Source organism: Phacochoerus africanus, chromosome 4 (genome assembly GCF_016906955.1).
Source record: "Phacochoerus africanus isolate WHEZ1 chromosome 4, ROS_Pafr_v1, whole genome shotgun sequence".
Classification (NCBI taxonomy): domain Eukaryota; kingdom Metazoa; phylum Chordata; class Mammalia; order Artiodactyla; family Suidae; genus Phacochoerus; species Phacochoerus africanus.
Genome location: NC_062547.1, coordinates 20,365,974 through 20,381,616, shown reverse-complemented (window position 1 = coordinate 20,381,616; position 15,643 = coordinate 20,365,974). Strand labels below are relative to the sequence as shown.

The window sequence follows — 15,643 nt, the reverse complement described above, 5'->3', positions numbered from 1 at the left end:
TTCTTTTGATCCCCGTTTGCATGAAATATTTTCTTCCATCCTCTCACTTTCAATTTGTATGTGTCCCTAGAAGTGAAGTGGGTCTCTTGAAGACAGCATGCATTTGGGTCTTGTTTTTGTATCCATTCAGCCAGTCTGTGTCTTTGGGTTGGGGCGTTTAGTCCATTAACATTGAAGGTAATTATTGATATGCGTGTTCCTATTGCCATTTTCTCAATTGCTTTGGATTTGTTTTTGTTGCTCTTTTTTCTTCCCTTCTTTTCTTGTTCTCTCCTCTTCTGGTTTGGTGACTATCTTCAGTGTTGCCTTTGAGTTGATTTTTCTTTGTTAGTGTATCAACTGTAGATGTTTGGTTTGCAGGTATTCCGAAGTTTTGATAGAAGAGTCTATATGTATGTGACATTGTTTTAAGTTGCTGGTCTCTTAACTGCACGTTCATCTCCAGCATCCTGCGTTTGTACCCACCTCTTCTCATGATTTCTGATTTGGGGGGCATCATTGTGCGTGGATGCTTTCGTCTCTTTACTGTGTGTATACCTTTACTGGTGAGCCTTGTCATTTGTGGTATTTTTGTTTCCTGCTGCTGTCTTGTCTTTTCTGCCTAGAGAAGTTCCTTTCGTATTTGTTGTAAGGCTGGTTTAGTGTTGCTGAATATTCTCTCAGCTTTTGCTTATCTGTGAAGGTTTGGATTTCTCCTTCAAATCTGAATGAGAGCCTTGCTGGGTAGAGCAATCTTGGTTGGAGGTTTTTTCCTTTCATCACGTTAAGTGTAGCATGCCACTCCCTTCTGGCCTGCAGTGTTTCTGCTGAAGGATCTGCCGATGATAACCTTATCGGGGTTCCCTTGTATGTTAATGGTTTCTTTTCCCTAGCTGCTTTCAGGATTTTCTCTTTGTCTTTAATTTTGGTCCGTTTGATTAAATATGTGTCTTGGTGTATTCCTGCTTGGGTTTATTTTACATGGTACTTGTTGTGCTTGCTGGATTTGAGTGAGTGGTTCCTTTCCCATGTTAGGGAAGTTTTTGGCTGTTATCTCTTGGAATATTTTTTCTGTCCCCTTCTCTCTCGCTTCTCCTTCTGGCCCCCTGTAATGCGGTGTTGGTGCGTTTAACGTTGTCCCAGAGGTCTCTGAGACTCTCTTCATTTGTTTTCAGTCTTTTTTCTCTTTTCTGTTCCGCATCCGTAATTTCGACTAATCTGTCCTCCCCCTCGCTTATTTGTTCTTCTGCCTCCTGTATTCTGCTGTTGGCTGCTTCTAGTGAATTTTTTATTTCAGTTATTGTATTTTGCATCTCTTCTTGTTTACGTTGTCTATCTTGTGTCTCTTTGGTCAGTGTTTGCTGTAAGCTATCCATCTTTGCCTCCAGTTTCTTTCCAGTGTCTTGCATCATCTTGAGCATCAGCAGGCTAAGGTCTTTTTCCTGGAGGCTGAGAATCTCCTTATCACTTAGCTGATTTTCTGGGGTTTTTTCTTTCTCCCTCCTCTGAGTTATAGTTCTCTGTCTTTTCATTTTTATAGGTTTTTGGTGTGGCGACCTTTTTACAGACACTAGAGTTGTAGCCTGTTTTACTTCTGGTGACTGCCCCCCTTGTGGCTGAAGTCGGTATGGGGGCTTGCTGTAGGCTTCCTGATGGGAGGGGCCAGTGCCTGCCCACTGGCAGGTGGAGCTGATTCTGATCCCTTTGGTGGGTGGGGCTTAGTGGCTGGATGGGATTAGAGGAGGTTGTGTGCCTGAGGGGTCTTTAGGCAGCCTGTTTACTGAGGGGCGGGGCTGTGGTCCCAATGGGTTGTTGTTTGCCCTGGGGCTTCTCAGTGCTGAGTGGTGGGTGGGGCCAGGTTTTCCCAAAATGGCCACCTCCAGAGAAAGGCATGCTGCTGAATATTCCCGAGAGCTTTGCTTTCAATGTCGTTTCCTCACAACCAGCCACATTCAGCCGTGTTTTCCCAGGATGTCCTCCAAGAACTGCAGTCAGGTTTGACCCAGATTCCTATGGAGCCTTTGCTTTGCCCTGGGACCCAGTGCATGTGAAAGTCTGTGTGCGCCTTTTAAGAATGGGGTCTCTGTTTCCCCCAGTCCCGTGGCGCTCCTGCGCACAAGCCCCACTGGCCTTCAATGCCAGATGCTCCAGGGGCTCTTTCTCCCAGTGCCAGTTCCCTGCACGTGAGAGTTTGATGTGGGGCTCAGAACTCTCACTCGTGTAGGTGCGTCTCTGTGAACCAGTTAGTTTCCAGTCTGTGGGGCTTCCCACCCGGGAGCTATGGGGTTGTTTATATCATGTAATTGCCCCTCCTACCTGTTGATGAGGCCTCTTCTTTGTCTTCTGGAGTAGGATATCTTTTTGAAGGTTTATGGTCCATTTGTTTGAAGATTGCTCAGCCTTTAGTTGTGAATTTTGTTGTTTTTAGGAGAGATGTTGTGTTCCAGTCCTTTTTTCTGGCATCTTAATCCCATCCTCTTGAAAACAGATCATTTAATAACATCCTAGTAATCTTTTTTTTTTTTTTGTCTTTTTGCCTTTTCTAGTGCCACTCCTGTGGCATATGGAAATTCCTAGGCTGGGGTCTAATCAGAAGCTGTTGTTTCTGGCCTTTGCCAGAGGCATAGCAACAAGGAATTCGAGCTAAGTCTGTGACCTATAGCACAGGTCATGGCAATGCCGAATCCTTAGCCTACTGAGCAAGGCCAGTGATTAAACCCGCAACCTCATGGTTCCTTGTCCGATTTGTTAACCACTGCGCCAGGACAGGAACTCCAACATTCTAGTCATCTTAATGGCTTAAAACAATAAGGTCATACTAAATGTCACTGTCATTCTTATGCCAGCCCAGGTTGACACTCTCTGAACATTGCCATTCTCAGTACCTGAGAGAAAAGAAAGAACATAGTGAGGCATACATTGGCTCTAAAAATGCTTCCCTCCAGAAGGGGCAGATGGCACGTCTCGTGTTACATTGACCAGAGGAAATCATATTGGCTGCATCTGAATCCAGCAGAGCAGTGATATAGAATCTTCTTAAAAGGAGGGGCAGCAAATTTGTTCACAAATTATGACAAGGTGACATTTCATAACCATCAGGTTGACATAAATTAAAAAATAGGATAAAACCAAATGTTGGTAAGTTTGTGAGGAGATGGACATTATTCTAATCTGTTTGTAGAATTCTAGTTGTTACAAGCACTTTGAAGAGCAGGTTGACAGTGACTGAATAAACAAGAAGTGTGTGTCCCATACAGTCCCTGCTGGAACTCTTACACAATGACATTTTTGTAAGAATATATAGTATATTTAATAGCAAAAATATTTTTAAAAGAACCTAAAGGTTTATAAGAAAATAGATAAATACATCTTTATACAGCCATTAAAATGAAAAATGTATAGCTATACCAACCAATGTAGATAAATCTCAAAAATATAGTATTACGTATAAAAAGAAAGTTGTAGAATGATATGTACAGTATAATACTATTTATATAAAACTTTAAAACTTCTAATGCAGTTGTATATGTGACTTTGGAGATATAGGTATGTATATATATATAAAGTAATATTTTAAGAGAATAAGGGTAATATAGTAATATTTTTAAAAATATACATAAAAATTATGCATAAATTTAAGGTAGTGATAACTTTTGGAAGGGAGAGATGGATTTCAAAAGTGGTTAAGAGGGACTTCTCCTTTTTTTCTTTTGGGAAAATATGCACTGAGTATAGGAAAATGTTATAATCGATATGGGCAGTAGAAACATGGCTGTCATGTATGTTTTGGTCAAAAAATATGACTGCCAGGAATTTTCATGGAGCACAGGGCATTAGGGGAAGTTATTCCACGTATCCCCGTCAACATGCTGGATGTCTGGAACTGAACTATGACATGTTTGGACACTTCAGTGTAGTTTTAATTGCTGAGCCATTAAATTGCTGTGTTGATAGATGAAGGTTTGTAGGTAGTCAGAGATCATATTAAAGTACTCATGTGCCAGTACTGTTCTGTTGCTTTCTGTATATGGACGCCTCTTTCAAGAAGCTTATTTTTGTCATTAAAGTTAACTGAGGGTATATTCAGAATTCTCTGATTTCCTCAACATGTTAAATTCTCCTTTTTCTCAAAGAGGGAACCCTCCTATACTATTGTTGGAAATGTACATTGGTGCAGCCACTGTGTAAAACAGTATGGCAATTACTTAAAAAACTAAAAATAGAGTTACCATATGATCCAGCCATCTCACTCCTGGACATATATCTGGAGAAAAATCTAATTCAAAAAGATACGTTCATCCCAGTGTTCATAGCAGCGCTATTTACAATAGCCACGATAGGAAAGCAATCTAAATGTCCAGATGAATGGATAAAGATTGTGATACACACACACACAGACACACACATAAAATACAATGGAATATTACTCAGCTATAAAAAAGAATGAAATAATGCTATTTGCAGCAACATGAATGGACCTAGAAATTATCATAGTGAAGTAAATCAGGGAAAGACAAATATATATCACTTATATGTGGAATCTTAAAAATGATAAAAATGAGCTTATTTACAAAATAGAAGCAGACTTACAGACATAGAAAACAAGCTTGTGGGAATGGGGGATTAATTAGGAGTTTGGGATTACAGATGCAAACCATGTATAAAATAGATAAACGATAAGGTCCTGTACTGCATAGGAAACTATTCAATATCTCGTAATAAACTATAATGGGGAAAAAAATCTAAGAAAGAATGTGTGTATCTCTCTGTTCATAACTGAATCACTTTGCTGTACCTGAAACTAACACAACATTGTAAATCAATTATATTTCACTAAATAAATTCTTACATGGTATCTATTGAAATATTAGAAAAATCCATTGTGTTCTTATTTTCTTCTCAACAGAAGCAGTTAGTTGCTCAAAAAATTCACATAGAAGAGAATGAGGACAGAGATACGGGACTGGAACAGAGACATAATAAAGAGGATCCAGACTGCATCAAAGCCAAAGTGCCCTTAGGGGACCTAGATCTGTATGATGGCACATACATAACTTTGGAAAGCAAAGACATCAGGTAAAGAAATTCTCTTTTCAAAGATAAAACTACCTCTTCCCGAACAGACCTTTCTCAAATCAATAAAAATTATTTCTCTAATGAGAATAAACCTCAGTCACTGATGAGTTTATTGAAATTTGAAAGTTTAAAATATATACTATGCCTAGAATTCTTATAAATCAATTACAAATATTTAATAGCACAGTATAAAATTGAACATTGTATGGTTAAAAAAATACAAATGACCAATAAACATATGGAAAAAAATGTTCCTCAGTAATAATCAAGTAAGCACATACAGAAATATTTAGATAGATTTCATCTATCAAATTGGAAAAAATATATAAAAATTAATGACTGGTAAAGCAGTGTAAACTGGTTTAACATTTCTAAAAAGAGTTTAGCAGTATTATATTAGCTTTTGAAAAGTCCAGCTTAACATTCCATGACTTAGCTACTATTTTCTCTCTAGCTCTTAGTTTATTTCCTTTAAGTTAAAATTCCAAAATATTTTACTCTAATATCAGCTATGTGAAGAAGGTTGCATGTTGACTGATAACAGTTGTAAAGTGAGATGCTTTAAGAATATGAATTAATTAAGGAAAATTGGAAATTTTGTCACTTTTAGTTCATTCATTATCTCTTGCTTCTTGGTTTTAGCCCTGAAGATTATATAGACACAGAATCTCCTGTCCCTCCGGACCCTGAGCAACCTGATTGCACTAAAATTCTAGAACTTCCATATAGTATACATGCTTTTCAGCACTTACGAGTAAGTAGAATAATTTAGGGTTTTTTGTTTGTTCATTTTCATTTTTTTCTTTAACCTCTTACACATACTTTTTCTTTCTTTTCTCCTAAATAGCTCTATAATTTAACAAACATCTCCTATTTCTTAAAATTCATTCAATGTAAATGATGTAAGATACCAAATTACTTGTGATTTTTTTTATGTTTATAATCTCCTTTTCCATTTTTTTTCTTCTCTTCAGGGCGTGCAAGAGAGAGTTAATCTTTCTGCACCTCTACTACCTAAAGAAGATCCAATCTTCACATATTTATCTAAACGATTAGGAAGAAGTATAGATGACATTGGTCACCTCATTCATGAAGGCCTACAGAAGGTAAGTTACCAATGACTTAAAGAGCTGGGAGCCTCTGTGTGAACAGAGATATTTTTCTCTCCTAGCTTGTTTTTGTCTAGAGAGTGATTTGAAGTCATTATTACATTAATGTAAACTGTATAGTCAAAGTTATAGAGAAGCATTGGTAATCCATTTCTTGTTACCAGGAAGAGATACCAAAAAGTTTTATTTAAACTAATTCATGAAAAAGAACAAATTATAAACTAATATAACCAACAAGGCTCACAGGCTAGATCATATATTTTGAATGTGAACAAAAATTTGACATTAATGTCTTTTATATATCTACACACAATAAATACATAGATTGTCACTGTTCTCTGAACAGAAAGAAAAATCGCCGCCAACCGTTAAATCTTCATGTAATTTTCTTTTAACAGAACATTTACTTTTTTTTTTTGGCCATACCTGCAGCATTTGGAAATTTCTGGGCCGGGGATCAGTTCCATGCCACAGCAGCAACCAAAGCCACAACAGTGACAACACCCAGTCCTTAACCCACTGCATGACAAGAGAACTCCAAGAGAACATCTCCTTTTTTTTCCTTCTGTTTAAAATATTTATTTTTTAACTAACTAATTTTTTATTAAAGTATAGTTGATTTATGATGTGCCAATTTTTTTTATGAGCTACCTATATATTAAAGATATTAAACATTGGCTGCCATGTGTTTTTCCCATTTTATCTTAAATCTTATGATTTTTTTTTACATGCAGAATTTGAAATTTCTCTTCTTAGGTAAACTTACATTGAGGGTTTTTTTTGTTTGTTTGTTTGTTTTTTGTCTTTTTGCTATTTCTTTGGGCCGCTCCCACGGCATATGGAGGTTCCCAGGATAGGGGTCGAATCGGAGCTGTAGCCACCGGCCTACGCCAGAGCCACAGCAACGCGGGATCCGAGCCGCGTCTGCGACCTACATCACAGCTCATAGCAACGCCGGATCATTAACCCACTGAGCAAGGCCAGGGATTGAACCCGCAACCTCATGGTTCCTAGTTGAATTTGTTAACCCCTGCGCCACAACAGGAACTCCAACATTGAGTTTTTGATATGGTTCAGTTTTTTTTTTTTTTTTTTGCTTTTGGTTTCAGATTTTTTTAAAAATAATTCTTTTGAAATGTAGTTGATTTACAATGTTGTGTTAATTTTTGCTGCACAGCGGTGATTCAGCCATACATATACACTCCCATATAGGTTTTCACAGAACATTGAGTAGATTTCCTTGTGCTATAGCAGGTCCCTGTTGATCATCCATTCCATACATGAAAGTATGCCTTTACCATTCCCAGAACTCCAGTCCATCTCTTTTCCTTCCCCTTTGGTAACCATACATTTGTTTTCAAAGTCTATGAGACTGTCTCTTTTGTAAATAAGTTCATTTGTACCCTTTGAAAAATTCCACATACAAGTGATATATGATATTTGTCTTTTTCTGTCTGACTTACCTCACTTAGTATGATAATCTCTAGGTCTATCCATATTGCTGTAAATGGCATTATTCTTTTTTGTGGCTGAGTAATATTCCATTGTATGTATGTACCATATCTTTCTCTCTCTCTCTCTCATTTTTTTTTTGTCTTTTTAGGGCCACACCCGTGGCATATGGAAGTTCTCAGGCTAGGGATCGAATCAGACCTGTAGCTGCTGGCTTACACCATAGCCACCACAACAAGGGACGGGATCCAAGCCGCATCTGTGACCTATACCACAGCTCAAGGCAATGGCAGATCCTTAACCCACTGAGCGGGGCCAGGGATTGAACCTGCGTCCTTATGGATCCTAGTCGGGTTTGTTACCACTAAGCCATGAGGGGAACTCCTGTACCACATCTTCTTACCCATTCCTCTGTTGATGAACATTTAGGTTGCTTCCATGTCTTGGCTATTGTAATTAGTGCTGCAGTGAACATCAAGGTACATGAATCTTTTCAAATTACGGTTTTCTCCAGATATATGCCCAGGAATGGGATTGGTGGATCATATGGTAGTTCTATATTTAGTTGTTTAAGGAACCTCCATACTGTTCTCCATGGTGGTTGTACCAGTTTATATTCTACCAATAGTTTAGGAGGGTTCCCTTTCCTTCACACCCTCTCCAGCATTTATTGTTTGTAGCCTTTTTGATAATGGCCCTTCTGAGTGGTATGAGATGATACCTCATAGTTTTGATTTGCATTTTTCTAATAATAGTGTGTTGAGCATCTCTACATGTGCTTTTTGGCCATCTGTCTGTCTTCTTTGGAGAAATGTCTATTTAGATCTTCTGCTGTGTTTTGACTGCCATACATCTAAAATTCAGTATATGTTAGAAGATAAAAAATCTGAGCCATAAAAGGAGCAAATCTATTTGAAGTTCTTTTTAACCTTGACTTTAGCTGTGGCATAGGTTGTAGACACAGCTCAGATCCTTTGTTGCTGTGGCTGTGGTGTAGGTTGGCAGCTGTACCTCTGATTTGACCCCTAGCCTGGGAACTTCCGTATGCCGCAGGTGCAGCAATAAAATAAAACAAAATAAAAATAAAATAAATTAAAAAATGAAGTCCTAAAATAGGGCCCAAACAGTTGTGGCCATTTGGTGGGCTTTTTGGCTTTATTTCCCCCTTGGAATGAGAGCCTGGGGTCAGATGTTCTCTCTGTTTCCATCATACTTAATATACTTGCTCAACTAATCATTAGAAGACTCTTGACAGGAGTAGTTTATTTGTACTTTCTCCTCTGCTTTATCCCTACTGTAGTAAGTCTTAATCTTCATCTTAAATTTCAAATGAGAGAAAGGTGTTCATTTTGAACATTCTGAGTTGAAGAAACTGTCTTATGTTTGATAATCATGTTATTTGTTCAATTTCTAGAACTCTTCCTCGTGGGTACTATATAACATGGCCTCATTTTACTGGAGAATAAAGAATGAGCCATATCAAGTAGTAGAATGTGCAATGCGAGCACTTCACTTTTCTTCCAGGTAGGACTCCTCCCCTTCTGGACTTCCTGATTTTCCATGTAACTCAGCACTGTTAAAGAAGCGATACCTAAGAAAACCACAAGAAGCAGCATTGTGTTGTGCTTACATTCTTTCCATCCCTATTCCCAGAAATTAGTCCCATTCCAAAAATGATAGATGTCAAAGAGTTCAAAATGATAATAGCATAATATACTTCTGATTTCTATTAAGGATAAAAAATATGTAATGTAGATGCCGTCTGATTCACTTAAGACTTGAAAGTAAGGACCTTGACTAGAGAAACTATGATAAATTAAAATTTTCTCAAAGTAAATTTAAGCCCTAGGTATAATTTAAAATCATAAAATCTCTGCCAGACCTTATATTTATGGCAAAATTTGTAGGTATCAGATTGAATAAGCACCATCAATTATGTAAAATTGAACATTAGGATTTTCTTAAATTATTTTCCCCATTTATAAGTAAACTCAAAGTTATTTTCTTAAGCTCAGTAATTTTGAATGTAATTTCACCTTGTCAGGTAGTTATACATAATTGTAGAGCACATGTTTTTTTTTTTTCCTAACATCTAATTATGTCTCCTCTTTTAGGCACAATAAAGATATTGCCCTGGTCAACTTGGCGAATGTTCTGCACAGAGCACACTTCTCTGCTGATGCTGCTGTCGTGGTCCACGCAGCTCTGGATGACAGTGACTTCTTCACCAGCTATTATACTTTAGGAAATATATATGCAGTAAATACAACTTTTTGTTTATGTGAACAAATCCAGTTGGTATTTTTTCTTTTCCTTCCTCCCTCCCTCCCTTCCTTCCTCTCTCTCTTTCCCTTTCCCTCTCCCTCCCTCCTTTCCTCCCTTCCTTCCTCTCGCTCTTTCTTTTTTTCTTTCCCTTTTCAATAAAAAATACCTTTCCCCCTCTGTGGTCCAAACATGAAAAAGGATAGAAGTGAAGAAATTACAGGATAAAAACTTTATGATAGTAATGAATTATAAGTGTCCTAGTCTCTTGACAAAAAAGAAAATAGTTAAATTGATAGGAATGTTAAATTTCTGCAGAGTGCCCCTCTTAAGATGGCAGTACTTCCAGTTGAGCCATCTTATATAGTGTTGCTTCATGTTATGGAGATTTGGCCACTGATTGAAATAATGTTCACTGTGTGAGACTTGGTGTGATTTTGTAAATCACTAGAGGGTTTGGACACATGCAACCAGGCTAACATTTTTCTCCTTGCGTTTGTGTATGTGTGTGTGTTTGTTTTTGTCTCTACAGATGCTTGGGGAATATAACCACTCAGTGCTCTGTTATGACCATGCTTTGCAGGCTAAACCTGGGTTTGAGCAAGCTATAAAGAGGAAGCATGCTGTTCTGTGTCAGCAAAAACTTGAACAGAAATTAGAAGCTCAACATAGGTAATTGGGAGAAAAAATTTCACTGCATAAGCACCATAGAACCTTAGGTTAGACCTGTGTAGGATATCAGTGTTAATTTGTTCATTAGAATTAAGAAAAAACATCTTTTCACTACTGCTAGCCCTGTCCTTTTTCTCCAAATCCAGGGGGTTTAGCACAAGTCAGTGTTTATGTAAAGGATTCCAGGATATAGAGAATGTTAATAGTAAATGCTGTCAATCAGATTTTTTTTTTTTAAATCAGATCTTGACAATTTGGATCATCAGTTACTTTTATCAAGTTAGATGGAGGGGGTACTGCTGCCAGATGCTCAGTGATTTTATTGATTACATCTTTATTTCTATAGCGTACATTGTCAGTAAATCACTTGCATGTGCTATACTTGATCTTTCTGCCCTTTAACTCCTAGGGCTAGGCTATTGTTATGTTGATTTAGTGATGTTGAGAGATTCTTTGGCCCCCATTTTAATTCGACTTGTGTAAGTTGTACAGTGATGGAAATCTATTGTACTTGGTTCTTGTAGTTTACATACTTAATTTAAAAATATACTGTATTTAATTCTGTAAATAATAGTGCCAGTAAAGGAATGTCACATAACTCAGAAGTGAATTGTTCATCTCTATAGAATTTGCCTTAATATTTTAAGTCTGCTTGAATTATTAGAGAATTATTAGATACTTATTAGAGATTTAGATTTCCTTAAATTTTTATATTTGCCTATTTTCCAATCTGTTTAAAAGCCTAATGTAGTGGAAAGGAAAGAATGACAGCTTATTTATGCCTGGCTTCTGTTATACCTGATCAGAGCTTGCCCTGGCTGAACTTCCTCCAGCATTATACTCTTATACCATCTATACAGCTTCTAAATCTCCACATGTTTACGGTATAATAGGCATTAAGATTTTTGTGACTAAATATAACCAAGCAATACCAGGTGATAGGAAATATTTCTTCCTAAGCAAAGTTTCTGTGATTTCCGCCCCCCCAAAATCTGTAAGCCAAGGAACCAGAGCACAAGAGCAAGGTTATGTGTCCTTTTCTCTTAACCTTGTCTGTAGGTAGAAGCAAAGGAAAAGATGAAAAGGAATATTCTACAAAGGTCTTGAATGTCCATGGTACTAATACAATCTTTGTGAAGAAAAATAGTGTTGTTAAATGCGTAAAGCTTTATAGTGTACTGATATGTATTTTTTTTTCCACCGGAAAAGTCCAACATACCATTTAATGTCATTAATTGTGATTTATGGGAAGAATTTCACACTCATCTTTTGCCCCCAAATTTTAATAAAATAATAACATTTATTTAGCTCTATTATTCTTAAATTTGTGGTACAGTGATTGTGTGTTAAAAGGAGAAATTGAACAATTTTTCCTGAGAAACAGAAAATCAGTGCATTTAAGCGGGTTTAAAAATTCACAATTTTAGAGCTTTGTAACATTTCCTGGTATTAAAAAATGTTAAGATCCCTCCAGCGAACACTGAATGAGTTGAAAGAATATCAAAAGCAACACGACCACTACTTGAGACAGCAGGAGATCCTAGAAAAACATAAGCTGATTCAGGAGGAGCAAATCCTAAGAAATATCATCCATGAGACTCAGATGGCAAAAGAGGCACAATTAGGTAAGTGCTGACTCCAGGCCATTGAAGACAGGTTAGGAGCGGTTCTAGTGTGCTTGCTTTACTTTCACACTTCGAATAGCCGGAAAGCTGTGTAAGGTGCACTTCTGGCTTCTCTCAATCTGAAAATGAAATTCTCACTGTGGGTGTAGCAGCAGGCCTGGGAAACTGGTTTGGCCATTCTAGCTTTTTTAAATTCACATTTTAAAGTAAAAAACAAATCTTTTGTGTCTTGGGAGTCTTAAGAGTTGTTTGCCCTCTGTGGCTTACCTTTGGTGCTTCTCTGACTTTAAATATGCATATCAATCTCCTGGAGATCATCTTATTTTATACTTTTTTTATTACTCAAATGAATTTATCACATCTGTAGTTGTATAATGATCATCACAATCCAATTTCACAGGATTTCTATCCCATAACCCAAGCACATCCCCCCACTCCCAAAACTGTCTCCTCCGGAGACCATAAGTTTTTCAATGTCTGTGAGTCAGCATCTGTTTTGCAAAGAAGTTCAGTCTGTCCTTTTTTCAGATTCCACATGTCAGTGAAAGCCTTTGATGTTGGTGTCTCATAGTATGGCTGACTTCACTTAGCATGATAATTTCTAGGTTCCTGGAGATCTTCTTAAAATGAAGATTCTGATTCAGTAGGTCTGAGGTGGGGCCTTAGATTCTGCTTTTCTAACATCTCCCATTTGATGACTGTTGCTACTGGCCTGAAAACATATGTGGCCCTACACCAATTTGACATGAGCCAGACACACCCTAGAAACAAAGCATACACACTTTTCAGCCAGCACTGGCAATGAGGCTAAACAGTCTTTTTTTTTCCTTCTTCCGTTAAAGAGAAATGTTTTATTTAGAAGTAAGATTTTAGACTAGAATTTGTCTCAAGCAAGAAAGTAATTAACAGATTACTTTCAGGGGGTTCTGAAATCCTCCCCCAAATTTTACACAGTATTGTGTCTGTGCATAATTTTTTTTTCTGAGACGAAGGTGTATAGCTCTAATTAAAATCTCTTACAGTCCGTGACCGAGAAAAAGAACTACTGGTCTATAGAAACTTGCTTTTACGTGATATCAATGATTTGGTTGTCTCCAGAATGTTTCATTTCTGATTAAACCCTGTGGGAGCAGATAGCAAGCAGGACAGCTTGACCCAAAGAATAAATGAATAGAATCCTTCCTTCTCCCATGATAAATATATTGGTCTGTACAGCCTCTTACCCTTTGGACCTTAGTTGTGACCATTTAAGTCCATCTTAAAATTCACCTGACAAGTCTTTGCTATTTTAGCATAAAGAGTTATGTTCAGTCCTGGGAATCATTTATTCAGTACTAGAATGCAACCAGAGTTGTTTTTTAGGGTTTTTTTTTGTCTTTTTATCTTTTTAGGACTACACCCGCATCATATTGAAATCCCCAAGCTAGTGGTCAAATCAGAGCTGCAGCTGCTGGCCTGCGCCACAGCCGTAGCCACACAGGATCCAAGCTGTGTCTGCAGCCTACACCACAGCTCTCGGCAACATCAGATCCTTAACCCACTAAGCGAGGCCAGGGATTGAACCCATATCTCATGGTTACTAGTTGGATTTGTTATCACTGAGCCACAATAGGAACTCCCAGATCTCTTATATATAAATTTGAAATAGAGTTATGAAGTATATAAAGCAAATTCTCTCCAAAGAGATGGGCAAAGTCTTAAAACCATTTAATCAATAAATTTTACAGGAGTTCCTGTTTCAGCTCAGCGCATTAAGAACCCAACTCGTATCCATGACGATGAGAGTTCAATCCCTGACCCCACTCAGTGGGTTAAGGATGCAGCTTTGCTGCAAGTTGTGGCATAGGCCTCAGATACATCTCAGATCTAGTGTTGCTGTGGCTGTGGTAGGCCAGCAGCCACAGCTCTGATTCAGCCCCTACCCTGGGAACTTCTATATATATATGCCACAGGTGAGGCTGTAAAAAGGAAATAATTAATTAAAACAAACAGTTCAAGTTTTAAAAAAAACAGATTTTACAGTCGTAGAATGTAATTGCCAGAAGATATCTCAGTGATTATTTAGTGGAGTCCCTTTGTTCTATAGGTGGAGAAACTAAAGCTTCTTTAGAATGATTTAATTTAATTAACCATTTATGAGTTTTCCCCTGGATAAGTACCCCCTCTGCAAGTACTCTGCCAGGCTCTGAAAAATACAAGGTGATACTACATGATGTAGACTAAGAGAATCATTTGACACTGCTGATCTTTCACATCAATTTTAATTTACTTTCTTATTTCAGGAAATCATCAGATATGCCGTCTGGTCAACCAGCAGCACAGTTTACATTGCCAGTGGGACCAACCTGTGCGCTACCATCGTGGCGATATCTTTGAAAATGTGGACTATGTTCAGGTCTTTTTCTTAATCTCTTCCAGTTCTTAGAAACTTTGGCATATCTAAGAGTAGTATCACTCCTCCGATTAATTCCTTATATATTTGATCTCTAAAATGAATGACTGTCATTTAAGTTTTTTTTTTCTTTTTTTTGTCTTTTTGCCATTTCTTGGGCCACTCCTGCGGCATATGGAGGTTCCCAGGCTAGGGGTGTAATCGGAGCTATAGCTCCCAGCCTAGGCCAGAGCCGCAGCAACGCGGGATCCGAGCCGTGTCTGTCACCTACACCACAGCTCACAGCAACGCCGGATCCTTAACCCACTGAGCAAGGCCAGGGATCGAACCCACAACCTCATGGTTTCTAGTCGGATTCGTTAACCACTGCGCCACGATGGGAACTCCTCATTTAAGGTTTTGAGTTATCGTTTATGTTTAGGAAGTCGGATTTTTAAAAACATTTTTAAAATTTTTACTTATTTATTTACTTTCTTTTTTGGCCTATGGAGTTCCCAGGCCAGAGATCAGATCCAAGACTTAAACCACAGCTGTGGCAACGCTGGATTCTTTAACCAACCCATTGTGCCATGCTGGGGATTGAATCTGTGAATCTGTGTCCTGGCGCTACAGGGACACTGCAGATCCGGTTGCGCCACAGCGGGAACTCCCAGGAAGTCAGATTTTATAGAGAGTAGTCGGTTACCCATGAATGACATTTCTATTTCCCAAAATACTAGCTGTGTTTGTGTATTCATATGTGTTTGATTCTTTTCTTTACCATGAAAGACTACAAGGTTGATACTACATGAAAAGTCAGAATTGGTCTATAACTCAAAGCCTTCACATCCCCTTTTAACTTATTTGAGTAAGACCTATAATTTAAAATTTGGGAAAGAGTAGCCATGCTCTTTCCTGAAGTCAACAGTCCAGTTATGTTGCTTCAACCAAATACATCAACAAAATGAACAACAGAAAACTTTTATTAAGCACCATTGCTAAGTACATGTTTTTCTCTCTTTCTTTTTATATGTCCACACATGTAGATACACATACGCATACAGTCATACACACACTTAAAGTCCTAGCCTGTCTAG

General features: G+C 37.9%; 1 protein-coding gene across 4 annotated transcripts in view; it reads left to right on the top strand.

The window, feature by feature from the left end:
- The window catches only part of TTC17 (tetratricopeptide repeat domain 17), a 147,885-nt gene that overhangs the window by 33,671 nt on the left and 98,571 nt on the right, over positions 1–15,643 (top strand). For all 4 annotated transcript variants that reach the window (XR_007134378.1, XM_047775947.1, XM_047775946.1 and 1 more), the window contains exons 3-10: positions 4,886–5,055; positions 5,698–5,809; positions 6,030–6,161; positions 9,031–9,140; positions 9,731–9,875; positions 10,411–10,550; positions 12,015–12,175; positions 14,458–14,570. Coding sequence is in view for 3 of the 4 variants with exons in the window: in XM_047775947.1 (XP_047631903.1) it covers positions 4,886–5,055; positions 5,698–5,809; positions 6,030–6,161; positions 9,031–9,140; positions 9,731–9,875; positions 10,411–10,550; positions 12,015–12,175; positions 14,458–14,570 (1,083 nt within the window). In the remaining variant the exon portion in view is untranslated. The remainder of the gene's footprint in view (positions 1–4,885; positions 5,056–5,697; positions 5,810–6,029; positions 6,162–9,030; positions 9,141–9,730; positions 9,876–10,410; positions 10,551–12,014; positions 12,176–14,457; positions 14,571–15,643) is intronic.